The 27,724-nt window shown below is 48.7% G+C and overlaps 2 protein-coding genes across 2 annotated transcripts in view; both read right to left on the bottom strand.

The window, feature by feature from the left end:
* Positions 1-1,153: 1,153 nt before the first annotated feature.
* On the bottom strand, positions 1,154-11,024 carry Ankrd60 (ankyrin repeat domain 60). The gene is made up of 4 exons (XM_028893786.2): positions 10,731-11,024; positions 5,010-5,140; positions 3,574-3,739; positions 1,154-1,627 (listed from the first exon to the last, which is right to left on the bottom strand). The coding sequence occupies exons 1-4, from the start codon at positions 10,813-10,815 to the stop codon at positions 1,329-1,331; spliced, it is 681 nt and encodes a 226-aa protein (XP_028749619.2). The 5' UTR covers positions 10,816-11,024; the 3' UTR covers positions 1,154-1,328.
* A 1,429-nt stretch (positions 11,025-12,453) lies between these two features.
* LOC114709817 (serine/threonine-protein phosphatase 4 regulatory subunit 1-like) overlaps positions 12,454-27,724 on the bottom strand; it is an 87,694-nt gene continuing 72,423 nt past the window's right edge. The window contains 12 exon segments of the mRNA XM_037204463.1: positions 12,454-14,105; positions 14,762-14,903; positions 16,964-17,095; positions 17,874-17,994; positions 21,700-21,726; positions 21,728-21,798; positions 22,622-22,680; positions 22,683-22,782; positions 22,864-22,870; positions 22,984-23,168; positions 23,908-24,003; positions 26,514-26,707. Of these exon segments, the coding sequence (XP_037060358.1) occupies positions 13,954-14,105; positions 14,762-14,903; positions 16,964-17,095; positions 17,874-17,994; positions 21,700-21,726; positions 21,728-21,798; positions 22,622-22,680; positions 22,683-22,782; positions 22,864-22,870; positions 22,984-23,168; positions 23,908-24,003; positions 26,514-26,707 (1,286 nt within the window). The 3' untranslated portion in view covers positions 12,454-13,953.

Below are 27,724 nucleotides of genomic sequence, written 5' to 3' on the forward strand. Positions count from 1 at the left end.
TGCAAAGGTCAGCCAGGGTGCAATGCCACTCTCCCCTGCTCCCACTCCAAGCAACTTGGTGAGTGGCCAAGAGACCTTTGACGTGGAGGTGGATTCCAGAACTTGTGTTGTAGTTCAGGGCTTCAGGGGAACATCTGGCCCACCAGGAGTAACAAGGTGGACATTATGTTTCACTACAAGGCCTGTGGCTGTCCCTAGACTGCAGCTATAGAACTGGGGATCATCCTAATGAGATTCAGGTTCCTTCTAGCACTTTCCCAGTGGACCAAACAGTTAAGCAGCAAGCAACTGTCCCTCAGCATGCTTTCATACCTTCCTACTTATTCAGAATTTCAAAGCACTATTTTAAAACGTGGAGCTAAACTATCATGAAAGTCAGGTTTTAGCTCTGGAACACTCTAGAACAAAATAGCAACTTCTGCCTTGCCTTTCTGTTGGAGCTGGGTCCCTATGCCCTTTCTTGGGCATTGGGCCTCATCTTCGGCTTCTTTGCTTGTAGTCTGCACTTGGTTTACTCACCCCCACTGCAGGGTCTAAGGTATAGACTAAGGCAGAGTATTGCCTGGAGCCAACAGCAGGCACTCTGAGCTAGTCAGCTCCCCGGGAAAGGTGTTGCTTGGGAAAGTGAAAAGGAGCGTGAAAGCTTATGGGGGCCACTGGACTGGGACCACAGGAAGAGGCTGCCAGCCTCGTTCTCTCCTTTTTGCTTCCTATGTTGTTTCCTCTATCCCTAAGGCCACGTGTGTACTTGCCACAGCCTCTTGGTGGACTGTGTTCGGAGGTTCACAGGCCCTTACTTCCGGTTTCCCTTCTGCCCCGTACTCAATCAGCAGACCCCTCCGAGCTGGCTCAGCCAACAGCGTGTCATTCCCGGCCACGGAAACGGTTAGCCGCATAGGTCTGACAAACAAATTCACAACCTACACTGCACATGACCTCCTGACGTAGGCCGGTGCTCTCTCTGCACGATAACAAGGGTGCTATTATCATTCCTGCTATTACTCCTATTATGCTGGTACATTAGATGGCCTCAAAAGGGAGAGATAATTGACTACCATCACCCCAACCAGTGTGATTGGGTACCACGTACAAAGAGCTTAAAATTAAAGGCTGGCATTGTGGGCCTGGTGAGAACAGAATGGATCACAAAAGAGACGAGCTCACCTGCTCCATTACACCCTCCCAGAGACACTGGTAAGAGGACAACCAATTGGGCATCTGATTTAGATCTGCCCCTTCTTTTGTTGCCTAATGAGTGTCATGGGGGCCACTGTGGGAGCTGCAAGGTTGCCCCGGAGCAGGGTGATGGGCAAACGTGCTCAGAGGAGCTACACAGGGCTTTTTGACACATTTCCAGAGCTGGATTTCTCTGGAGCCCCCCTCACTACCAAGTCATTGGGGTCCTTGCTCCCAGATTTGATCATCCAGTAGAGGAGGAACATCTTGCGCTCGAAATGTTCGCGCTTCAGGCGCCTTGCGATGGTGATGGGTGTTTCCCCTTTCGAGTCTCTCTCATGGATGTAGGCACCATGTTCCAGTAAGGGCCTGATGCAGTCCATCCTGCCCATGGCTGCAATCACATGCAGGGGCGTCCTGCCCAGGGGTGATTTGCCCAGGCAGTTGGCTCCTGTGAGATAAAAATACCTGTTGGAGTAGACTGCTCTCCAGACAGAAGCCCCACCATCTGACCCTGAGGTACAAGAAGAAGAGGGGCCAGGGCTATGGCAGGAATCAAGGGAGAGCTCATCACCCCTCCCATCTAGCCTGGTCCCATGGGGCACCCATTCCAATCTCCTGTCCCAAGCCTATCACTGAGTCTTGCTGCCTGTGGTGCACTCTTTGAGGTCTTTATCTGCCTGTCTCACTACACTGATTGGTTATTCCAAGGCTATCCTCACCCCTCCCTTGTGCTTCCTCCTGATTGATTCCCTTTGCTTCCAAAGTTCCAGCTCCATGTATTTCCTGTCTTTACCCTTAAATACCTCATTCTGCACCCTGCCCCAGGGCCTTTGCACACACTCTTCCTGTTATTTCTTTCTCCTTACAACCTCTACCCCACCCTATACAAGTTCAATAGGCACTGTGACAATGCATCCCACGTGTGACTGGCTGTGGAATTAATCATTTGTAATCATTGGCTGGCTTTCCCATTTAAGATCCATGAGGACCGAAACACATATGGTTTGAGCACTGCTGTTTTTATCCCCAACACAGCTAGAGAGGTACTGGGGAGGTGGCAGGCGATGGCAGCCTAAGCATGGATTCTCTGGGTCTGGATTCTCATAGCCTCCTGCAGACAGATGGATCATGGATCTGGATTCTCACTGCCTTCTGCAGACAGATGGGCTAAGGACAGGGGTCCAGCATGAACTTGCAGAGTTGAATCAAATTTTGGGTAACAAAAATCATGACACAGAAAACAAGGCAATTCAATTCAACCCAGCTGGCATTGCGGCTGCCTCCACAGTCCGACTGAGCTATGGCTGGCTGGCGAGGCAAAGCTTAAGTAGGCTTCCAGAATGCAGGCACGCCCCTGCACCTCCCCCTGCGGTGGCTGCAGAGGATGGAAAACTTTGCAAAGCCGGCCGTCATTTTTTAACGGGTGCCTTCAAATACATCACAGCTCCATCAGAGCGAAGATGACTTTTTATGAGCTTAAAGGACTGCTGGGCTGTGAAAGCCCATCTTTCATTGTATAAGAGAAGTGCAGAAAGGCAGTGTGGGATGGCAGAGAACATGGTGTTATCACCCAGCCATCCCCGAGCTCTGCATCAGAGATGTGACATGACAGCATTCTGCCCTGGAAATCTGGGATATCTCCCACCCTGCCTGGTATAAGGGGGGGGGGATAGAGCCAGGACTGAGCAAGACTGCAGATGGAAAGAAAGGGTCCTACATGGGGGCAGCAGATTTAAAAACCAGAGGCTTTTGCTATTCCTTCCTTTTCCCAAGGAAGTCATGGCTTTGGGCTGTCTAAACCTGTGGTACTGTTTTTAGTCGTTTGTCTCTCAATCGGGGATTATCATTCTCCCAACCAGGGGGAACAAAAGATCCTGTGACATCTGTTCAGACACAGTGCTGACTACAACTTTGGACAGACAGACAGACAGACAGACAGACCCTTAAGTGGAGACATGATGAAAAGGAGGGGGGCAGTGAGCATCTTTCTGAAGATCTACTCGAGAGGACCTCCAGCCATCCTGCTGGCCACTCTTTGTGATACCCAGAATGAGGTCCTTTGGAACCGTTGCAGAATCTGCTTCAGGTGGGACAAAGATGAAGACAGACCATGGGCTGCTTGGAAAAGACAAGCTAGGAAGTCCTGGACACCCCCTATGTCTCACTGTCCTATAATTTTGGTCCTACCACAAGAGAATGTTCTAGAGACCTGGCCCAAAGATGTGCAAGCCTCTGGTGGGCATGTCCCAAGGAGTGTATGACCCATGAGCCCAGTGGGAGACATGTTTGGTGGGTGAGAAGACTGGGGTTCGGGAAGCCACTGCTGAAGAAACACTAAGACAGGTAGATGACTGTCCTCCCAACCAGACAAGGCCATGCTTTCTGCAGAATTACCAAGTTCTAGAAGATACCGCACAGCATCCGCATGACCTCTGTGAGCAGAGATGTACAAGGCCACAAACGCCCTCTGGGCGGTCCACTGCCTCCATTGCTCACCCTTAAAGTGCTGTGAGTTGGCCGTTCGGTAGAAGGTGTCCTCACTGATGCCAAGGCATGACAGCTAGGTGAAAGAAAGAGGTTAAGGTTGTCTCTAGAGCGTGACTCACACCCCAGCACCTGTGAGGTTGACTTGATCCAAACTAAGGTGCACAGTGAGAGTAGAGGGGTGCTGACAGGAAGTGCAGCCACACCCCCACCCGCTGTCAGGCAGGGGACACAGGAAGGCCTTCCTGTCAATGTTTTAAAGGGAGAAAATATAATTTTGCTAGTGTCCAGAGGAAGATGTCTGTGGACCTTTGGAAAAACAACACAACATGGTACCCCAGAAGAGGGAGGTCCTTTTGGAGCCATGATGGATTCTGTATTTCCAATCTATTTTTGTTCCCATTGTCAACTTCTGGAACTTTCTGAACTCTGCTAGCAGGTAGATAGCCCACCATAGAACCATTTTGGGAAGACATAAGTCTTCAGGGATGGGAAGAGGGCCAGGGATACCACAGGGAGGGCTGTGCTTCATATGTCCAGGGTCAGGTGGTGTGAGGAGGGGCAATGCGGCCAGTTGCACAGGCCGGAGGAGATAAGCCCAGGCACTGACTAAATTGCCAGCAAAGAGGGGAAACTGAGAAAGCAAAATTGGGGGATGTAGCTAGAAGACATGTTACAGCTGGGGCTAGATAGCCCTTGCTCTGCTCCTTAGATGGGGTCTGTGATACAGAGCTCACCGCTACCCTTCCTTCCCTGGATGCACCCCAGTACCTCTCCCTCCACTCAACCCTCCCTTGAACCCTGTCCCACCAGGAAACTGCCTCTTCCTCCACGGGATCTCAGAGCTCTACCCTCAAAGTCTTCTGAAGAAGGAGCAGACACTTGCCCCGGTGCCAACCATTCACTTTCACGGATGGGTAAGCATCCCTGTCTTCTTCTTCCATTCCATCCTCTCCCAGAGCCAGTGGGTGGCCCAGCAGGGGGTCTGGTACACAGGCTGCTGTCCCCCCAAATCAGACAGAACCTCCTGGGTGTTCCTGCCCAGTTGCAAATGGCACACAAGTCCCTGAGCACAGAGCTACAGCCCCACTCTTAGGATTAAATTTGATTTTCTACTTGACCAACACGTAGATAGAAAACGTATCACCTGGGCTCCATGGGGGTGGAGTAAGCAGGTTTATAAACTGTCAATAAGTAAACCTGGGGGACTCACGAGGCCAGACTGGCTGGAAACACTCCATCCAGGAGTCTCATCTTTCTTCCCTACTCTGAGGCCTTTATTCAAATGCTCATGCTAAAGACTGGGGGTCCCTCAATCCCTAATATTGAAAGAAGCATGAAACCACCTTACTGGGGTCCCCTTCCACGGCTGCCAAAACCAGTTCCGTCCAACCATCATAATGCCAGATACATAATGAAATAACTGCTCCAGGGATAACATCGTAGAACTTCAGGGTAGCATCATCCATCAAAATTCCTATGGGGAACAATTTTTCCTTTTAACAAAATTAGGACTTAAAGAGAAATCACTGTATCAGTTGAGACAGTGTCTGACCTTGAATCACACAAAGATACTTTTAAAATCTTGAGCAAAGGGGGAAGAAAATCTCCCACTTGATGGTTGCACAGGAGCCCGTTTGCTGCTGCTAATGCTTTTTAGAAAATTAATTTGGCTCAGCTCAGATCGAAGCTGGACCCAAAAAGAAAAAAAAAAAACATACACAATGGCAATGATTTATAAAATTTTGTAATTACAGCTTGTCCTGTTGGGGAAAAATACATGAGTCAGTGAAATCGTTTTATGAGGCAAACTCTACAAATAGAACTACTTAAATTTGAGCTATACATCACAGGCCCGACAGTGTACTTAGCAAGTTATATACCTTCAACTGAATGCCGACTCCAGGGAATGTTGCCATTAGCTGGCTAAAGAGATGACAGTGACATGCAAGATCTTGCAGATGACAGATAGCCCACGTCAGGGTTTTTCCACGTAGGTGCTTAACTGACATTCCAACTAGGAAACTAATCCTCTCTTTCCCCCAGGCACCACAGCCTCTAGGACCTCCACAATGGCACATCAGCTGCACCTACAGCTAACTCTTACAGTCAAGGGTGTCCCCCAGACATTGCCCCTGGTGGGGACACATTGTCCCCATAAAGCCTATGGCAACATCAGAAGCAAATATCAGTGCTCACTGTATTTGGACCTGAGCGTCAGAGCTCTTGCCTCACCCAGCTTGGCATCTTGAATAAGATGAGTATGTGATCAACAGTGGATCTAGTCCCACATTCATAAACCAGCCAGGCTTGGTGGCACACACCTGTCATCCCAGAACTTGGGGGCTGGAGCTAGGAGAATCAGCAGTTCAAGACTATCCTGAGATATATGAGATCCTGTCTAAATATATAAATAACAAATTAGCCCAGGATTTGGGAAAGATAGTTGAAGGGACATTATGTAGGAAGTGGTTTTTGAAATGTGGTAGTTTCTCTTTGAAAACACATACATGTTTCTTTCTTGGTCACCTACCATCTTTGGGACTACAGAAGACTTGGACTGTTCATAAGCAATAATGATCTGCCCAAGCTACCCCAGTAGCTTTCCAGGTGAGCAGAATCCATGAATGTTCTGATTTCTTGATAATTATGTTGGGTCTCTGTGCCTGAACTGAGGGTAAGCCTTAGGATGATCCTCCAGCCTCCATGGCTCTTCCTCTACAGGGAACAAACTGAGGCTAGGCCCAGCTAGAATGTGGCAAAGCAGACTCCATCCAAGCTTGTGGGCACCATCTGATGACCAGACTCTCAGGAGGATGGAGACAGAGAATGCTGGTTAGCAAATCTGTAAATTGGGTCTCATTTGTAGATTGAATGTGGTAGCCAGCCTGTCACTAGCCTGAGACAACCTGACTTTTTAACCACTTTGTAAATGTCTAGGAGAGATGAGTTTCTTCACTCACAGCGGTTCCTACATAATCCCTAGCATATCCCCTTTGCAGATGGGCAGCCACTACCTTGGGCTCAGAGAAATGCTACTAATTATCAAGAGATAAATAGATGATTGGCAGGGGCAGCACTTGCCCATGGATTTGCTCGACTGACCGAGACATGGCCATCGAGACACTTTACCACCATGATCTCACTTGCTCTTCCCTCTGCAACCTTGGAGGTGGGCAGATGTGTCAGCCAGTTATTTACAGGCAGGGACCCAAATTTCTCTTAGCGACAGATCAGCCCCATCTCTCCTGGGCCAGCCACAGTCAGAACAGCACAGCCCAACACAGCACAAGGGTCAGGCCTCCGACAGTTGCTAAATGACTGCGAGTCTTAGCTCTGTGACATCAGGAGTGAAGTCATCCTGCTTCGCATTCCCGCTTCAGCTTGCTTGAATTTACTGCTCATTGGTGAAAACAAATGAGTCAAGGTGGTCCAGAGTTGGGAGGATACATAATTTTCCAATTCCCTGTTGGGGGCCATTTACTTAGTCCCCCCTACTATGCCTCACCTCATTTATAACTTGTTAGCTACAGACTGAAGCTCAAAACACAGCTTCGTGCTACATAAAGCTTCAAGAATATCAGAAAGTCTTTGTCAACTACTGTAAGAAAATACATGTGCCATGGAAAACACTTAACCTATTTTTTAAAGTAGCAAGAGAAAGTGTTTTGGCCTTGCCTACACACTGGTGGTTTGCAGAGTCATTCCTGTCCACCCGGGAACAGCACAGAGAATTCTAGAGCTAATGGGGCTCTGCTTTCCGGATTAGGAAACTGAGCCCAGGAAGGGCAGCGTGAGAACACTGAGCGTGGGGACAGGCTGCTTTCAGAGCTGTCTCCATCCTTCTCAGGCCCTGCAGTACTCCGCAGCGTCTCCGGGATACTGGCTGCTCACATTCCCCCGGCAGCCTAGAGATTTTTTTTTTTTTCTTTTCTCAAATCTTCATTTTCTTGAAGTGTTTTTCGTTGATTTCCATCAGGTGGGGAGATGATGGAGCCCAAGGGGCTTTGATCCTGTTCTCATATCCTAAACATTGTAGGGACTGGGGACAGGGGCAGCCACGTCCTCAGATGAGGGAAGGATATAGATGGATGGATAGGCTGCTGAGCCTCTGACCTCCACTGGGTGCCTCCCCATGGAACTCATCTAGATCAGGGTCCATGGGGGTCCTAATTTAAGATAGGGGCTCATGGGGGTCCTGATTTAAGATAGGGGCTCATGGGGGTCCTGATTTAAGATAGGGGCTCATGGGGTCCTGACTTAAGATAGGGGCTCATGGGGGTCCTGATTTAAGATAGGAGTTCATGGGGGTCATGATTTAAAATAGAAGTTCATGGGGGTCTTGATTTAAAATAGAGGTTCATGGGGTCCTGATTTAAAATAGAGGTTCATGGGGGTCCTGATTTAAGATAGGGATCCATGGGGGTCCTGATTTAAGATAGGGGTTCATGGGGTCCTGATTCAAGAGAGCTGCAGGTGTTGGGTTCTAGTCCTGCTAGGCTCCCTTTGAGCCCCCAATGTGGGAAAGGACATAGCTTGGACCTTGGGGGTTAGATACAAAATAGGTCAGTGTCAGGATTGGGGGTCTCATCATGGGCAAGGTTTGCTTTGAGTTCTGGGGTCCTGACGAGAGCAGGATTTACTCTGGCTTTGGGGTTCCCATGACAGCAAGGTTTGCTGGCTGGTTAGGGGTCCTGTTTTAAGAGGAATCTGTGGCAGGATTTGGGGTTCTTGCATGGACTGGTTTAGGCAGCTCTGGCTGGTGAGCAACTGAGAGTTAGGAATCAAACAGCTCTCCCCTGAGATTTAGGGTCCTGCTAGTGACCGAGTTTTCTCTAAGTTTGGGGTTCTGATATGAGTAGGTTTGGAGTCCTCATGAGTCAGGGTTGCTTTGAACCTTTGTTTCCTCACCGGGACACAGCAGGCATCAGCTTTGAAATGCTCATAAACACATGTTGTTGGGGGGGGGGTAAATCAAAGAGAGGCAGGCTTGGCTTGACTTTTGGAGGGGTCCTATTGAAGGCATGATTCATTTAATCCTTGGAACCCTTATGAGACACTTGGCTTGAAGTGGGGTCCTGCTGTGGTCATGGGGAGCTTGGGGGCTGCCTTTCAGAGGTGGACAGAGCTAGCTTTGGATTGGGGGTCCAGATGTGGGCAAGGTCCATTTTAGGATCTAGCATCCTTATGTAGACTGGGGTTTGGCTGCACAGATGGATGGTGGGAGCTCAGGGGAGGGGTGTCTCAGAATTGGGTACATAGGCTCGGTGTTGATACTTGTGATGTGGGCGGAGCCTGCTCTGGGACTTAGGGTGCTGGAGTGGTCAGGGGGCAGCTAGAGGATTTGAGGTTCAAACATAGCTGTGTGTGGATAGACTTTAGGACCCTGAGGTGGGCAGGGCTTGCCTCAGCCTTCAGTATCCTTGTATGGACACAGCCATGGAGGATTCCAGGTCCTGATGGTCATATGGTTAGCCTGGAGACTTGGGGCTCATATTTGGTCAGGCTTGTTTTGATTTGGGGACCCTAAGGTGGGTAGGGTTGGTTTGAGTTTCAGTATCCTCATGTAAATGCAGCTGCTGAAGGATTTAGGGTTCTGAAGTAGTAATAGGTAGTATGGAGATTTGGGTAGGTATATTCTGGATTTGGGGGTACCAGAGTGGGAAGGAAGCATTTGGTTTAATTTTGACATCCTTATATGAATAAGTTGTTGGAGTACTTGGGATTCTAAGAGAGTGATGGCTAGCCTAGATATTTGAGGCTCAAATTTGGGGTTCAGATTTGTTCTGAGTTCGGGGTCCCAGGACAGGCAAGATTTGTTTTGACCTTTAGCATCTCTGTATGCACACAGTAAGAATTTGGGAGGCTATAGTAGTGGTTTGCCTGGGGGAGTTGGGGGTTCCGCCTTGGGGAGGTATGTTCTGGGCTTGGGGTTATAGGATGGGCAGGTTTTATTTTTAATTTTAGCACCCTTGAATGAATATATAGTTGGTATCAACTGAGGGATTGTTTGTTAGTGGTTAATGTGTGTGTGTGTGGGGGGGGGAGATCTGAACATTCAGCTTTGTTCTGGGTTTGGGGGTTCCAGCAAAGGAAGGTTTGTTCTGAGTTTTAGCATCCCTATGTAGACACAGTTGATGGAAGCCTGGTGGCATCTAACATAGTCATGGTTAGACTGAAGATTTGCCCATGGTTGCTCTGGATTTGGGGGTCCCTGAAGTGGGTAAGATTTAATATTTAGTTTCCTTTAGTGGCCATTGAGGGTGGAGGACTTGGGTTTCTGAGGCCGTGATAATTAACATGGAGACCTGAATTCAGCCTTGGCCAACTTAGCTCTGGTCATTGGGGGTTCTGGGACTAGCTGGATTCTTTTGAGCTTGTGCAGCCCTGTGTGGGCACAGTTGATGGAGTTTTAGGGTTTTGATGTAGTTATTGCTGGCTTGGAGATTTGGGGTTCAAACTTGGGCAGATGTGCTCTGAGTTTGGAGTTCTAAGTCCAGCAAGGTTTGCTTCAGCTTCTGGAATGCTTGCACAGACAGGCTGGCTACGGAACTTGGGGTTCAACTTAGGGTTAGCTTTGAACCCAGGTTCTCACCAGGGAGAGGCCTGTCCTTGATATGGGGGGAGGGGGTCTATTGAGGCCTAGTTTTGTTTCAAGTGCACAGTTCTAGGTGGACACGGTTGTCTTAGGGGTTTGGGTCCCTTATGAAAACAGAGGATCTGGGTTGCCAGGAGGGTATTACTGTGGTTTGAGATTTGAGATTCTGAGTAGCCTGGCCTTGCTCAAGGTTGGCAGACTGCAGCCAGCAGACAGAATGTTTACAAATCAGGTCCACCTTTATATTTGGGGTCTAATGAGATACCCGTGTGTTTGGGACTTGGGAGCCCTTGAGTGGCCAGCGCTCCAAGGGGCCCTTCTGGATTGGGTTCAAGATGGTTGGAGTTGACTTGGTCACCTTGGGTCCTCTGGTAGTTAGGTGTGTCTTGGGGACCCAGGGCAGGAGTGGGCCGGGGCCCTTGCGTGGAAGGAGCTCGTGGGGTTCGGGAAGGGGTCGGGCAGGGGCCACCTTGGTCCAGGAAATGCAGCCGCTGTAGGTTGAAGGGGATGCCAACCACCAGGTCCAGCTCCTCTTTGAGCTCCCGCACTGTCATGTCGCTGCGGCAGTTGGCCACGCGGAACAGCTCCCCAGTCTCCTCCAGTTTCACCCGCAGGAAGAAGACGTCAGGAGCCAAGTCTGGCGAAGGGATGGAAACGCGCGGGTCTCCGGACTGCCCCTTAGCCCGAGCGCGGGCACGGCTGGCAGGCTGAGCGGTGCGCGCCCCCGCCTTGGGGTCCTGCGGAGGGCCCCCTCCCTGCGGCCTTCGCGGCCGCGCGCCCGCCCCCGCCACGTCCGCTGACCTCCGCATGGCCCGCAGCCCGCGTCATCTCGCACGTCATCACCGCCCCCGCCAGGGCCCCCGGGACTGGAGAGGGGCGCCCGCACTTCCGGAGACAGCTCCCTTCCCCTCCCTCCGTGGTCCTTGCCAGCCTCCTAGCGCTGTGGGGAATCAACCTGTTTGTTCAAGGCAGAATGCGTGATCAGGGAGAACCACCCGGAACCGCTACGCCCACCGTTTCTAAGGTGGTCTCTAGGCTTGCCGCTTGCCCCCCACCCCCACCCCCACCCCCACCCCCACCCCCGTGTGCTTCCAGAACACAGCAACCCAAGCAGACCTGGGTCACAATGAAAGTGGCACAGGCCTGCGTGGAAATGGCATCAAAACCATGCCCCCTGACACTACAGCATCCCTGAGGGAGAAAAGTATGGAACACAGTTACTGGGACAGGCTAGGCTAGAACCATTTTAGGAGAGCTCACACTAGGGGTGGGGGTGGGGGCCTCAAATGCCAGACCCCAAGCAAGGTCTTCAGGGGTGGAAGGAAGCACCAGGGAAGGGGCGGGGAGCCAGAACACCCTTCGACAACTCTGTTGTTAGCAAAAATAAAGCTTGAAGTATGCACTCGGTATTAGCAGTTAGTTACAGAAATTGGGCCGAGGCATGGTGGCCCTGGCCATCCATGCACCCAGGGGCAGAGGCAGGTGTTCAAAGTGACAACCTTAACTGTACAGTGAGCCAGTGACACAAAAGGAGGAGGGTTTATTCTTTTATATCGAAGAGGAATTCATTTTAAACAACAGATAACTGTAATTTGTACAGTGCACAGGCTGGACCTTTTAACAGTCTTACAATCTGTTTTCTGCAGTGCTGGGTATTGACCCCAAGGCTCCACTCAGGCAAGGGAAGCTCTTTACCTATCACTGAGACACAGTCCACAGAGGAAGCTGGCCTTGTCATCTGAAGTAAGTGTTCACTGGATCTCGGTGCCCAGATTCTACCTCAGAACACCGACCGAATCTTTGTTCTTTATTTTTGCTTTTTTGAGACACGTTTTCTGTGTAGCCCTGGCAATCCTGGAACTCGCTCTGTAGACCAGGCTGAGCTCAAACTCACAGAGATCCGCCTTCATTTGCTTCCAGAGTGCTGGGATTAAAGGTGTGTGCCACCCCCAGGCCCGGGTTTTTGTTTGTTTTCCTTTATAGAAAATTATGCTCTGTAGAGAATCCAAGATCCAGCTGAATAATTTTGCTTATTTTTAGAACAGATTTTAAATACAATCTACACTTCGTAGGGAATAAAAACTTGTTACAGAAGCCCTGAAGTATGTTATATTTATTGTAGGCACATAGTAAACACAAGGTAGACTGGTTTTGTTTCTTTTTTTTTTTTTTTTTTTTTTTTTTTTTTTTTTTAATCTTTTGCCTCTAACTTGAAGAAATTAACTCTGTGCTAAAGCAGCACAAACGTGGCCTATGCTTGCTACTGGAGTTCTTTACACATTTCCCATTCTCTTTGGCACAGTGCAGACCCTTCCTTTCTTTTTAAATAACAAGATCAATGGTATTTGGGTCCCTTCAGGGGTATCCTGTATACCAGGAAATTCAACATATGACTTTACAGTTGCTCCAGCCCCATGGGCTGCTCCCCACCTTTGTTAAGATAAGAATCACGAAGCTGGTATAGACACTGACACAGCACCATAACCAGATGTCTACAGGATACAGAATTAGTAGTGAATGGAAACCTACTTAAACTATATAGCATCTTTCTGTTCATCTGAGATTCCAAAGTAGGAAATCTAAGCTCTGTGTACTTAAGCCAATGTAAAGAGTATATAACTTAACTCCCCAAACCAATGGTGCCTGTAGAAAGTTCTGGTCAAAATTGTGACTTTTCTTCCTTCCTTCCTTCCTTCCTTCCTTCCTTCCTTCCTTCCTTCCTTCCTTCCTTCTTTCTTTCTTTCTTTCTTTCTTTCTTTCTTTCTTTCTTTCTTTCTTTCTTTCTTTCTTTCTTTTTCTGAGTCTGAAGTGTAAGTCAACATCCATGCATCTCAGCAACTTGACTTGAATCCTTTTTAAAAACAACCTGTGACTGACTCTCTGCTCTCAAAGACCAACACACATTTTCACAGTCTCTTGAAGAGGGAAAGGGTAAAAGCTGGAGGAAAGACTCTGAGTACAGCAGTCTGTAACAAAAGTACAACACCTGAGAGGAGCCCCACAGCAGAGGCAGAACCCTTCTTTCCTAGGACACACTTCAAAGGTCATCCAGACAGCTGCCCATGCAGCGGCTCCAGAACAGGACATGACTTCACTTGATATGTTTGTTCACTGGGGAGGCTAGTGTTACAGTCATATATTTTCTTCCTGTCAAGTTATTTACATATGCACAGTAAGTATTTCAGTTGGAGATAAAATACAGTGCCATAAACTCCATTTTCTCAGAAAGGATTAGGGCAGCAAGCCCAGAGAAGACGTACAAGCATCCACTAAATTGCTTTATTGGCGAGGGGAGCTGTATTATGTTTCGTTTCCTTGGACAGGGTTTTGTTAGGTAGCTCAGACAGACTTGGAATTCTCTAGATTGACCTTGAACTCCTGATCTCCCTGTCCCAGCCTCCTAGGTGCTGGGGTTACAGATGTGAACAATTATACCAGACTCTCAGGAGATTTTAAGTAACTCAGTCTCTCCTAAAAACCAACTGCTCTCGTGGAAGCCAGAGAGTTATCGGTGCCTGAATCTACAATCTTTCTAAACTGCCAAGGATCAGGTCTACAAGAGTGAGGCATAGGGCTGCCCCGTCACCTGAAATAAGCCTCTTCCAGAAGCTATGATTCAACTGGATTCCCTTTGAGTTACAGGCATGTGTGCACTGAAGCCATCTCTGTGTACCCGTCACAGGGTGCGAGTTCTAGTTTTCCAGTATAGTGTTGTCTATAGCATTTTGCATCTTTGGTTTGAAGGAAGCAAAAAATGAAACATCTTGGTCCAGGTCAGACTGCAAAGCCAGGAGGGTCTCTTCAACAATTTCAAGATGATGGTTCCTGGCATTTCTAAAATATGCTAAGGAGAGAAAAGTTGGAGTTATATGTGCCATGAAGTGTGTTCTAGAACATATTCTAGTTTTGTTGTCTTTTAAGCCACATGTCACAACACTGGATAAATTTTCTATGAACAGACACATACATAAGTCTTTTCAAGTGATAAAATGTCTTATTGCAAAAGTATTTCTGAGATTTGAATGGTAGACTGCCAGTAGTGACACCTGCTTTAAAAGTTAAGAATAATCAAACCTTTAAATGCATCGTGTTCTGCAGCACATTAGAACTGGCATGTGTGGGCAGCAGGACAGGGAGAAGGCTAGAAATGGACAAACAGGCCCACACTGTGGTGGAGAAGCAAACCAGCACAGACACAGCTTGCATTCACTATCACTCAAGCTCAAATAGCCCAGTGGTATCACGCTGCAGCAGCACTGAGACAGACTTTGGCTGCATTTGATATTATAACTGGAACTGATAAATGTGTTCCCCCTGTCTAGAAAGCTGTGTGATAGTTTGTATCTGGTGTATCCTTGTTAAACAAATGGAATTATGTTCATCTCTTTAGCTATCTTGTGTTTCCAGTGTGTTGCTATTCAGCCTGTTATAACTCCTTAGGGACCTGGCTGCCACCTGCCACAGCTAGGGTGAACTGAGAAGCCAACACGGCCTACACACCCTTTTCCAGCAGTGTCTGCCGCAGGGCCTTGGCCAGCAGAACCCTCACATTTGGCACAGTATCAGACGCCAGGCTCAGGAGGCTGGGAAGGAGGTGATCCACAAACTGGTCCACAGTGACAGACTCTTCACTCACCACAGCCTGTAGAATGAGAGCCACAGCCCAGCAGTGACTTCCTCAAGATTTCAAAGCACACATGCTTCTATAAGTCTAAAGACATCACTTTTAGAATCTGGAGGTTTGAGAGGCACGTACATGTGAACTTTTACATTTCAGGAACTGAGTTCAGTTATACTCAGTGGCTAATGTTTATAACTCACTTCCAAGGAATGCCTGACAAGGAGGCAAAATCCAGAGGAATCAAGGGCTTTGGAGCCAGGCAGCTGTAGGTCCAAAACTTAACAAGTGGCCTCAGCTAAGCTGTTTAGCTTTTCTGAATCTGGGTTTCCTCAACTGAACTTTTGTTCCAATCACCTTGCAGTGTTACCACACTGTACATACCTGGCCAGGAGCCCCACCTCTGAGTCAGGGACTGGCGGCCATGCAAACCCACATGCTGGCCCAGGCTCAGGCTTCTCTGAGAGCTGCTCATGTCTACTTGAGCACAGCGGCAGATGTGTGCACCCCTCACAAAGTGTGTGTAACACAGCCCTTCCTTTCTTCTCACAACTGGCCCTGGAGAGCAAAACCAGCTTTGTTTTATGGTGAGACAATTCTGTTCCAATGTGGTGGTGCCACTGAAAGTCTTAGGACCAGCAAATGAGTAGGGACTTCAGCCAGGTGTATGGGTTCTGGGTCCTATGGGTATTCATGGTAGATTCCATGGCAACACTGTCAAAGGGCCACCAAGTAGCTCTGGGTGCCAAGCTTGCTCTAGGAAGTTGGACTGCATCAGGCTAGAGAGCCTGGAACAGCACAGGAGGGTACACTTTACTGTTCAGAGAGACGTGCTTGCCTAGGCCACTGGCAGGGAGCTCAGAGACAGGCTCTAGGCCAGTCAGGTCCAGTCCAGATCTGCCTTGTCACCCTAGTACCTTCTTCCCAGAGCTGTGTTCAGATCAAAATTAACAAGTCTCGGTGATATGCTATCTCCTGAGCCTCCTTACCTTGCTTTAGGCTTTTCTGGATTTTCTTTCTTTCTTTCTTTCCTTTTTTTTTTTTCTGGATTTTCTACATCTTTAATAATAAGATTTTTTTTCTTAAAAAAGATCTTGTTGGTTTTTCTTGAACGAAATGGATTGTTATCATTTATTTCTCACAGTTTTTCTACATTCCAGATAAATAACTAAAAACATAAAAAAAATTCATTTCTGCTTTTGCTACACAATGATGTGAATACTGATGTTTTTCTTCACAGATGGCTGTGCTGTGGAAAAATACCGGCAATGTTCCTTTGGACCAACAGGGGGCGCTGGTGAGTCCTCTCACTGCAGTTGTTTATGAGGCAGAGGAAAGGGAGTGCAGGATTGGGATTGACAAGGATCCATCAAAGCTGGTTATGAACACAGCTGGGCAAGCAGCTCCTGGAGATGGCGCACCATCCCTTTGCCTTTGTGGTGCCAGAAGACAGCATGATGAAACATCAAAATGATTAAAATAACATTTGGGGGACAAAATCCTCAAAACCAAAAACCATGGCTTTCCACTTATAGTGGGATCTTGCCCAGGTCACCTGACTCTCTGAGGTTATGCTTCACCTAAAACAATTATCCTTAAAGGTAAACATGCCATCACGTTCCACCATGTTCCATACCCAGGAGCTCTTACTGGACAATCAGATGTGTCAAGATGGCTGACACTCAGGGTGAAGTCCAGTCTCTACTACCACCCATCACAGACACATCCCTACTTCAAAGGTGCTACTTAGACAGGGTTGTTGAGGAGACAAGGTGACATCAATTTTATGCCTGGGGCATGAAAAGGAGTTTCTGCACCCTAACCCTGGATGAAGTGTGAGAGGAGTGTGCTAGGTTTGGTAGGATTGCTGGCTGGCTCTTCACTGATTTCATCTCCAGCATACCCAATACACAGTAAGTACCATCCATGTCTGGGGTGTGAGTGAGTGCCCAGGGTGACTCTGGACACGACACTGTACCTCTTAGCTGGTCAGTCTCCTCCAAGGTGAGGAGACTCAGGAAAGTGATCCCATCCTCTGCCCGGGAAAGGAATCCACAGGCAAATTGTCCCCGGGCTGTGCTAACCTGACAGATGCAGGCCAGAGCCTGTCTTCCGACCACTTAGGGCAGGGCGAGCCTCGAGGTGAGCTCCTGGGTGAAGCCGAGCCCCAGAGCAGACGCACCGTGGGAGTAGAACTTGCGTAGCACGGCCCCCACCTGCGGGCAATGAGGCCGCCGTGAGGTGCTGCCAGCGGAGTCCACGGGCAGACTCGACATGGCACAGGGGCATTTTCACGTTCCTGTCCACCTTCCCAATCAATTTACAAGCAAAAGAAAGTAGCTCACTCCTCACTGGTACACAAAGGGGAGAAGATGTTTCAATGGCCATAATGCATACATGCACATAAAACTCTTCAAGGACAATGTGAAAAACAAGGGGACTATCAGACAACAAGGAGAAGGACTCAGTTTTTAAACACATCTTGTGAAATGTGTAAACTGTTAACCTTTGAGAATATGCTTTTTTTTTTTTTTTTTTTTTTTTTACAAATTTAATACCATCAAGTAATTTTAAAATCACTATTTTCAAGTAAGACTGTCTTCCTCAGTGGGTCTAGAAACACTGCATAAAACAGAGTCATCTTTTTTGCTAATGCTTTGATGGTTATTAATTGTTCTACAAAGCTGTGGAGAATTAAACAACAACAACAAACATATATACACACACAAAGAAAACAAAACCCTAAGCTATTATTGAAAGAGTTTCAAATACAAAATTATTTCTGCAGTTACCACATGGAAGCATAAAATTAACAACAGAAGGGTATCCTGAAAACTGATAAAACAACACAGCTTCTAACTGCGAAGTAAAAGCTGGGCTTATAGAGAAGATGACAAATAGAGCCCAGAAAAACAATAATAATAATAGTGTTAAAATGGCAAACAGTGAGTGTGCTATTTACAAGAATGGCCTACGGGAAGGCTGGTTCCTTACTAGCTTGAAGGAAATCCAGCGCACTTGAAAAACTTTGTCTGCACACAACTTCAGGGCAACGTGCCTCAGATAACCGTGAATGTCGCTGGGACCATAGAGATCCAAGATCAGGATCAGTTGCCTGCAATGACAAGCAGAGGGACCCCTACCACATCAGTTACTAGGCGATTCCAGCTCCTTCCCTCGGCAGCCGCACGCAGGCGCAGCGGCAACGGGAGCAGCTGCCGTGCTGTGCCGAAGCTGCAGGCACCTAGCACTTTGTAAAACAGGGGTTTGAGCGGTCAGGGTGCAGGTTTGGAGGTTCCAGCATCCAGTTATGGTTGAAAAGCACACAAAACAATGCCCTGCCAGATCAGACAATGTAAAAGCCGCCGCGGGCCTGCACTTCCCAGGCCACGCCGAAGGCGAGCGGGAGCGGGAGCGAGAAGCCGAGCGGCGGATGGCGGCGCCCTCGCTCTTTCTCCGTGTTCATTTCGCCGCCTTTTTTTTTTTTTGCTCGCTCTTTCCTTAGCTTTCAACATCGCTCTTTACCACCTCGTTCTTCTCTCTCATCCGCTTTCCTCTAGCTCATTTTCGCCCGCTCTTTTCAATCCGTTTGCTTTCTCCCACTTCGCTTCCTCGCAGGCTTTTCCCCGAGTCTTCTGGCTAGCCCTTTCACTCGCTCTGTCTCACCCTTTTGAGAGGTCCTTTTCTCTCGCTCCTTCTCGCCAGGGTTTTCCCCCCTCGCTCCTTCTCACTAGTTATTTTGCTCTTGCTTTCTCGCTTATTTTTCCCCCTCGCTCCTCTAGCTAGGTATTTTGCCCGCGCTTTCTCCTTTATTTTTCCCCCCTCGCTCCTCTGGCTAGGTATTTTGCTCTCGCTTTCTTTGCTCATTTTCCTCCTCGGCTCCTCTGCCCGCGCTTTCTTGCTTATTTTTCTCCCTCGCTCCTCTGGCTAGGTATTTTGCTGGCGCTTTCTCGCTTATTTTTCCCCCTCGCTCCTCTGGCTAGGTATTTTGCCCGCGCTTTCTCGTTTATTTTTCCCCCTCGCTCCTCTGGCTAGGTATTTTGCCGGCGCTTTCTCGCTTATTTTTCCCCCTCGCTCCTCTGGCTAGGTATTTTGCCCGCGCTTTCTCATTTATTTTCCCCCTCGCTCCTCTGGCTAGGTATTTTGCCCGCGCTTTCTCCTTTATTTTTCCCTCTCGCTTATTTTCCCCCTCGCTCCTCTGGCTAGGTATTTTGCCGGCGCTTTCTCGTCTATTTTTCCCCCTCGCTCCTCTGGCTCGGTATTTTGCCCGCGCTTTCTCGATCATTTTTTTCCCTCTCGCTTATTTTGCCCCTCGCTCCTCTGGCTAGGTATTTTGCCTGCGTTTTCTCGCTTATTTTTTCCCTCTCGCTTATTTTCCCCCAAGCTCCTCTGGCTAGGTATTTTGCCCGCGCTTTCTTGCTAAGTTATTTTTCCCCCTCGCTCCTCTGGCTAGGTATTTTGCCTGCGTTTTCTCGCTTATTTTTTCCCTCTCGCTTATTTTCCCCCTCGCTCCTCTGGCTAGGTATTTTGCCTGCGTTTTCTCGCTTATTTTTTCCCTCTCGCTTATTTTCCCCCTCGCTCCTCTGGCTAGGTATTTTGCCCGCGCTTTCTTGCTAAGCTACTTTTCCCCTCGCTCCTCTGGCTAGGTATTTTGCCTGCGTTTTCTCGCTTATTTTTTCCCTCTCGCTTATTTTCCCCCTCGCTCCTCTGGCTAGGTATTTTGCCTGCGTTTTCTCGCTTATTTTTTCCCTCTCGCTTATTTTCCCCCTTGCTCCTCTGGCTAGATATTTTGCCCGCGCTTTCTTGCTAAGCTACTTTCCCCTCGCTCCTCTGGCTAGGTATTTTGCTTGCGCTTTCTTGCTAAGTTATTCCACCACCACCACCCCCCTCGCTCCTCTGGCTAGGTATCTTGCCCGCGCTTTCTCCTTTATTTTTCCCTCTCGCTTATTTTCCCCCTTGCTCCTCTGGCTAGATATTTTGCCCGCGCTTTCTTGCTAAGCTACTTTTCCCCTCGCTCCTCTGGCTAGGTATTTTGCCCGCGTTCTCTCGCTAAGTTATTTTCCCCCTCGCTCCTCTGGCTAGGTATCTTGCCCGCGCTTTCTCCTTTATTTTTCCCTCTCGAGAGCTTATTTTCCCCCTCGTTCCTCTGGCTAGGTATTTTGCCCGCGTTCTCTGGCTAAGTTATTTTCCCCCTCGTTCCTCTGGCTAGGTATTTTGCCCGCGTTCTCTGGCTAAGTTATTTTCCCCCTCACTCCTCTGGCTAGGTATTTTGTCTGTGCTTTCTTGCTATTTTTTTTTTTCTTTCTTGCTAGGTATTTCCCCTGCCCCGCACTCTTTTTAACTACTAGGTCTTAAACCCTCGCTCTCTCTTGCTAGGTATTTTTAAACCTGCGCTCTTTCTCACTGGGCATATTTTTTTCCGCTTTCTTTTCTAGATAGGTCTTTGCCCACCTCGCTCTTTCACGCTAGGTAAAAAGTATTATTTACTTCTCCCTCTCTCTTTTTCGGCACTATTTCTCGCTAGGTCTTTCTCACTCGCTCTTTCTTGCTAGTTTTTTCCCCCTCGCTCTTTTCCCTCCTCGTTCTTTCCATAGGTCATTTTCCCTGGCTCTTTCTGCCCCGCTCACTGCGGGCCTGCTCGGCTCGGGCGGGAGAGAGTGGTGTGATTTGCACAGGCAAAGGAAATGAAAAAGGGTGGGGAGGAAGCCGGCCGCGGCTAGCGGCTTCATATCGCTCCCCGCCGTCTTCGGAGAAAATGAGGCCAATATCGCTCCCTGCACAGTCCTTATCTCAAGGCCGCCACCGCAATAAGCTCAGTGATGGGAGATAGGGCCAGGCCGCCGGGGGCCCAAGCAGGGTCCAGCCGCCAGGGGGAGCACGGCCGCCAAGCCGGGCCCAGGCTTGTTTTTCTCAATTCTTTTGCCTGAGTGTGCTGAGAACATGACATAATGACTAACTCTCAATCTCTCAAATTAAGCATAATGATTAAAGCTCACAGCAAAGAGAAAATCTTCCAGTTTGCCCCTGGCACCGACCAAATCATATCCTGAATAGCTGCAAAAGCCTGATGGATTTCTTCAGGAAGACTATTATATGAGAGATGACTAGTTGTGGCTAATAAAAACTAAAGATACAGAAATGGACCTCAACAAAAGTCCAAACAAGCACCCTACAAACAAATCCCCACATCACTAAAGTACATTGTCCACCTAGGGAAGGGGCACTGAACTACACTCTCATTCATTGTAGATAAAGCCTAGAACATTCCCTGTGCTGACAACAGATAGGAACTGAAGAGTGCTTCACATAGGCATGGTACAGGCAAGCAAGCCTCATGGGCAGGTATTTTTATTTAATAGCTGTCTCATCTGGAGGAGACCTTTTCAGACCTCAATGCTGCCCAATGTTCTTGGCTATTCAAGTCCATGAGGCACCATGTGTCTGTCCTACAGAGAAGGGCAGCACACAGAATGAATGAATGTTCAGGAAGGCTTTGCAAAGCCACTCCGACTCAGAGGAAAACATTGAAGAGTGGGTGATTCATCTTTTATTTGGTTCGAATAAATTGCCTTATGGAACAGCAGAACACTCCAATTCCAGAGTGACTTTAGCCCTGTCTTCATGGGAAAATGGATGTCTCCCCAGAGACAGGGGATGTATATAACTCAGAGCTTTGGAATTTCGTTTATACCTTATCAAAAACATACTCTCTTTATCCAAAAGAGCACTGTGCTGCTGTTGCTTCTGACGTCAGCCCCAAGGAGGGAAGGAAGCAGGCCCCCCCCCCCCCCCCGCCTCTGGGCCGTCCGAGTTGACTCACTCTGCTGGTTCATATCGGAACCCCAGCCCTGCTGCTGTCAGTCACCGCAAACGCCTGCAGCGGCCAGGGGTGCTCTCTCCTCTTGTCCTCATGGAGCAGCTGTTGAAAATACAGCTCCATAAATGACATGCCACCTCAAGGTGACCCCAGCACTCCCTTTACTTCTCTGCAGACTTAAGTTTGTCACCAGCCACAAGCCTGTGTGTCTCCCTCATACCCAGCCACCTAGGACTCCAAGCAGCTTTCTGTCGCCCTGGCTGCGGGCTGACACTAAGTCAAGCATACCCTGGACAGCTCCTGCCTCTCCTCTGGGGTGGGTACACCACTGACCTGCCCCCACCCACCCGTGTCTCTGAAACCCTGTGCTTCCCCATCCAAGGTGTGTCTTTGTGTTCAGTAGATAATGGCTCTGCTGTCCCTGGGGCTGAAACCCCTCATTAGCAATGAAAGGCCGGGTCTGAATGGGGTCAGTGACCACCAAAGTCCCTAGGGGCAGCCCTGGGCACAGCCCTGTGACAAATGAGTTTCTCTCTAAGTAACTTCTAAGCTCTTGTTTTTATATTCATCACTCTTCAAGGGGAAGGGAAAGGCAGGAACAGAAGTGGTTACAGCATCTTGCAGAAAAGGTCTTTCTGTGTGCAGAGCTGGGGTTTCATCTGGGCCCAATCTCTTTCTGCAGGTGACTTCGGGGTAAGCCAGGTCACCCCACTGGGGATCTTGACTTTGCCATCCACCACCTTTCATAAGAAGCATATCCCTACGGGGTCCAAGCAGCAAGCAGAGGTATGAGTGTCCGTTTTTTAGATTCTGGCTGCTCTTCAACTGCAGGACTGGAAAAGTGTGGCTGCCTTTCGCTGCCACCAGACCAGTCCAGGCTCAGCGCCAGACTGTGGGAAGGCCTGCGTGATTTCTGCTCTCCTACCTTTAGGAAGTCATACAGATGTCTAAGGACTCCTACACGCACTTCATCCATATCTTTAGAAAGCCACTGAAGACAGGCACCAGGTCAGCTGCCGTCAACTGATCCCTGAGAATCACTGCCAGCTCATGAATGGAAAAGGCGAGGGTCCGCCGGACCTTCCACTAGGGGTGATAGCAGACACACGAATCACCACAAGCAAGTGTAATTCAATGTTCCTAGCATTTCCCCAGAGAACAGTAAACAAGCCGGCTCACAGGCACATGGGAAGTCAGATGGGCAAGCTGTGCTGCAGCCCCCAGGGCCTCCTGCTCAGATGCTACCCTCTTTCTGTCTGCACCTCCGAACAAGACCCTTTACCTGACTACCAGAAGGAAGCCAGAGTTTCATAGGTGTCCTTCAAACAGTGCCAGTTCTGCCGGCCAAGGGTCAGGGCCACCCCAGGGAGGCTGTAGGCACAGTGTTTGGTGATGTCAGTGTCCACAGTCCGGGCTCTGGCTGGGTCAGTCATGGACACGAACTGGTCAAGCAGAGGCTGAGGGATTATATCCTGGGAAGGAAGAGAAAGGAAATCATTACACTGGCAAGGAGGGCCAGGGACAGCAGTGTGGGCTTTTACAGCCTGCTGAGAACAGCGAAGCAGAAGCCAGGTAAAGAATAACAAGAGGGGAACTCGGTGTCTATAGTCAGCTGGCCCAAAGAGGGCACCGAGGCCACAGAGAAGCATCCGGAGAGCAGAGTGCACGGCGCAGCTGCCCAGTATGGAGACCACCCTCCACAACAGCCTGGGAAGCTAGGCCCAAGGCTACCCTTGGGATCATTACCTCATCTTTCCAACTGAAGAGAGGCCTCCCTTTGGTACAAACATCACCTACATATGCCTGCCTCTGGAAGAGCAATGTGTGCCATGACTTAAAATATTTAAGGGGCTTTGTATGGCACAAGGGGCCAATCTATAAGACAGATGCATGTAAGCACGGCCCAACAAAAGCAGCTTACAAAAATTTTATACCAAAAAACCAACCAATCAACCAAAAGTCATTGTCCTAAAACATTAGTGTGAGGTCGTTTCCTTCTTGTTGAGCTTTATTAATAGACTTTGAACACTACTTCCTAATTATTTTTTAGAGAAGAAGCACTACCGATGTAAAGAACTAGATAAACAGTTAACTCTGGCAGAAGGAAAACACTCCACTTCAGTGGCTGCTCCAAAACTGAGCTTAAAGGAAGACGAAAGGCTGAGTTGTTTTGTTTCTGGTTCTTTCCTCTGCTTCAATGAACAAACAGACCTGCACTTTAGCTTTCTTCTCCTCGAGTGTGGTAGGTTCTTGCCCCTGCTCTGTCTCCAGATGCACACTGGTTCTATTCTGAGGCTCCGTCTGATCCTGTAGAGTTGACAGGACATGTCACCAACTGAGATCAAGGGAGGACAGTGTCTTCATCCATCCCATCCAAGGAACCTTCCTTCATGTCAGAAACGACAGGTGCATTTCCCCAGGTGCGTGGCATCTCTCCTGACATCAGAACGCACTTTTGCCTAACTGCAGGGCCTGCACTCGGTCTAGTCACCACAGGTGCTCTGTAGAAGAGACCTCATACACTGACTTCAAGACTGCCTTACAGAAGGCCATGCTGACTGTTAAAGCTGGTGAGGCCCAACAGTATGGGCTGGCTTTCCACTCTTTTAAGGCCTGGGTCTCCTTTGTGTGGCCAAGCAGGCACCTTCAATACAGCTACAGCAGGAGGGATAATGGTGGGTTTTCAGAAAGGACAAAGCAGGCACCCACAGCCTTTGCTTGGAACCAGGCAGCAGGGCAGGCGGTAGGCATGGCAGTGAGGGAGCAGCGACCTGAAGAGAGAAGACCTGGCCAGCTGGGCACTATTTACTCAGTAAACTCTTCTGAGTTTTCACATGTGCAAACACTCCTAATGTTTGCTGATGAACCTTTACATTAGGTTAACAATTAAAATGAGCAAGAACATTCAAATGGTGACATATCAGTCTCTGATCATTGATTAACATTAACTGAGATGGACCTGACCTTCTCCTTCAACCATAACACGGATTTCCACCTTGCACTTGAAATGTCATACTGTCTACTGTGTTAATGGATTCTGACAAATCAGCTCAATATATGATCCAGGAGTCAATTAATACCCCAATAGATGCTGTGTTTGCTCTGAGCATGCTACCAGGACCTTAGTGCCCAATGTTTACAGAGAAGCATGCTGTCTATCTGAACAGGAAACATGATGACAGTGACATTTTGGTAGGACACTCAAGGTCTCTTTGGGGCATGGTGCCTCCGATTCTCCACATGACTCAACACGCACTAACACGACATTGCTGGAATCAAGTTCAGTACTTGAGGAAGGAACCCTGTCCAAGTCTTGAGTGAGTCACTGCACAGCCCTGACTTCAGGAGCCATCCATCCCGACTCGACACCACAAACACGGTGAGCTCATTTCTCCGAAAGAGCCCCCACGCACGGTGGCGTGCCAGAGGTGCGAGGCACCACAACTCACTGATGAGAGAGCCTCTAGAGAACCCTAGCTCTTCAGGAGAGTCCAACCACTCTGCCATTTGTATTCCACCTACAGCTGTGGCCAAGGAGAGACATGGAGAGAGCACAGTCAGGAGGACTTCTGGGATAGGGCGTCCTCGTACAGGTCCTCCTCCTGTTGCGCACCCTATGCTGACATGGCAGAGCAGGCAGCACAGAGGTATCGGCCACTCCACCTCTCTTGAACACTGGGGGACAGGGGTGCTCTCTTCTCCACATGGTCTCAGTCTCTTTCTTTTTGTCTGATTTGCAACCGAGGCTCCTGGCTGACCTCTGAGCCCTAGGGTCAAGCTTAGCTTTTCATACACACCTCAGAAGACCTTGGCTGGAGGAGCTTGCTGCTTTTTTCCAATTCTGCCTCTGATAAAGAAGCCCCAGTACTACCACACCCACCAGGAACAATGGACTAGACCTTTCCCCTCTATATTCAGGCTTTCTACAGGCAGGTAACAAAGGTAACAGGCCAGTGTTCTCAGCATTTTCTAGAAAAACACAGGCATCCCATCATTTCTTACTAACCTAACAGCACCTTTACCACCTTTTGAAACACTTTATAATCAGATTGTGCTAGTTGCTTCATTTGAATAGGCTTGGGGGGGGGATGATAAGTTAATAACTACAGCCAAAATTTCAGCCATGTCAATAGAGGAGTGTGCACTTGGGTCCTAAAGACCATGAACTTGCAGAAAAGGCACCAACTTACCCAAGACCTGGCAATAAAAGACCCCTAGCTTAAATTGGTCCAAGTGCAAGCTGGGGAGGAACTGGGAAGGCATACAGATGCACAACATCAAGAGGGTTAGGAAGCTTCTAGAGAGTCAGGCAAGGAGAAAGTCCAGGCCCTTTGGTTTCAGCTGGGGCCCCAGTGTCACAAGGAGCAGACCCCAGACTAGAGGACAGAAAGTAAGGCCCATCGCCAGCAGCTGGGTATTGAAGGATGTCTGTGAACCAGGGGCCAGCCACAGTCATCACTCTCCGTGGCCTTCGCCAAGTTAGAATTCACCCTCTTCTGTTATTAAAGGTGGAAGTGACTGCCAGCAATGACCCAGGACATTTACACCGTTAATCCCCCAAGAGCACTGCCTGTCATCTCCTCCCAGGGGGGTGGGGGGTGGGGGGGTTGTTTCTGGTGCCCACCCTGTTCCCAAGGAAGGGATTCAGGGTGATCAATCACCTGATTGATTGGTTGTCTAGTTATCCAAAACATGACCTTAAGAATGAAATGAAATTTGCCATTTATCTTCTCTGCAGGGATGTATTAATAAAAGCAAGCACGGCTTTGTGATTTCTGTCACATCCTCGGTGGCTGAGGGACAGGGCAAGTACTTACTGTGCTCTGTAATATCCTGGCTGCGGAGAGCTCATTCTGAGATGATGAAGCCGACAGGACGAGGTGATTGTCAGAGACAGGGCTGGGATCTGAGACGGACTCTTCGTTTAGACCTTCTGTCTGCCTGCTCTCGGGGTCACTAGTGGAGCCGAGCTGTGTTGCTCTCAGTGCAGCAGATAATACCTGAACTTGAGCTACAGAAAGAGAAGTACCAAGAATTTTAATAACTTTAGGGGGCTGGATATGTGGTTCAGTTGGTAGACTGTTTGCCTAGCATTCACAAAACCCTATTTTCCATACCCTGCACCCCATAAACTGGATGTGACAGTGCATACTTATAATCCCAGCACCTGGGGGATGACAGCAAGAAGATCAGAAGTTCAAAGTCACACTCTATCACAAAGCAAGGACCAGACTAGCTTGGGCTATGAAAGACTCTGTCTTAAAAAATTTTGTAAAAAGATTTTAATAATTTAATGTGGATCCTAGGCTCACTTCAGATGGTTATGCACCAAGTTTTGGCCTAAGAATGGGATTCTTCCTAGAGTGTAGCTGGAAGTTTTTCCCATCCCACCCGGCCTCGAGGTCCTGCAGCCGCTTATAAAATAATCACTCAGAGACTGAATATTAATTGCAAATTCTATGGCCTATTAGCTCAGGCTTCTTGCTAGCTAGCTCTTACAACTTAACTCAACCCCTAACTATTAATCTATGTATCTCCATGTGTTCTGTGGCTTTACATGTGTGCCATTACGTGTTGCTCCTTGGATGGCGGTTTGGCCTCTCTCCCCACTCTCCTTTCTCCTCCCACTGTCTCTCTTAGATTACCCACCCACCCCCACCCCCCCTGCCGGCTCCATCCTGCCTTGCCATAGGCCAATGCAGCTTTATTTATCAGCCAATCAGAGCAACACATATCCACAGCTTACAGAAAGACATCCCACAGCACCAGAGGCAAGTGCACCTCCTCCAGAACTGGAGACTGCCTAGTACCAGGCTCTGGAGTCTCAACATGAGCTCCCAGCCAGGTGTGATGCTGGCCACATCAGCCACACAGAGCAGCACATTTCAAACCCCATCTACTAGGAAGAATCAGTTCGACTCTACTGTCTTTCACAAAAGGACAAAATGAGGTTACACAGCAGAGAAGTCTGGGAAGCCATCCTCCTTGACAAGGGGTTGTCCTACTACCCATTATAAAGCAGGATGGC

This window comes from Peromyscus leucopus, chromosome 4 (genome assembly GCF_004664715.2).
Source record: "Peromyscus leucopus breed LL Stock chromosome 4, UCI_PerLeu_2.1, whole genome shotgun sequence".
Taxonomy (NCBI): Eukaryota; Metazoa; Chordata; class Mammalia; order Rodentia; family Cricetidae; genus Peromyscus; species Peromyscus leucopus.

What these genes read in the sequence shown, in the direction of transcription:
- Ankrd60 (XM_028893786.2), bottom strand. Translation starts at nt 10,815, where the DNA reads ATGACAGTGCGGGAGCTCAAAGAGGAGCTGGACCTGGTGGTTGGCATC. An exon ending in GCTGCATTTCCTGGACCAAG is followed by an intron (nt 5,141 to 10,730) that starts GTGGCCCCTGCC and finishes TGTTCCCCATAG; the next exon opens with GAATTTTGATGGATGATGCT. An exon ending in GCGGTATCTTCTAGAACTTG is followed by an intron (nt 1,628 to 3,573) that starts GTAATTCTGCAG and finishes TTTATCTCACAG; the next exon opens with GAGCCAACTGCCTGGGCAAA.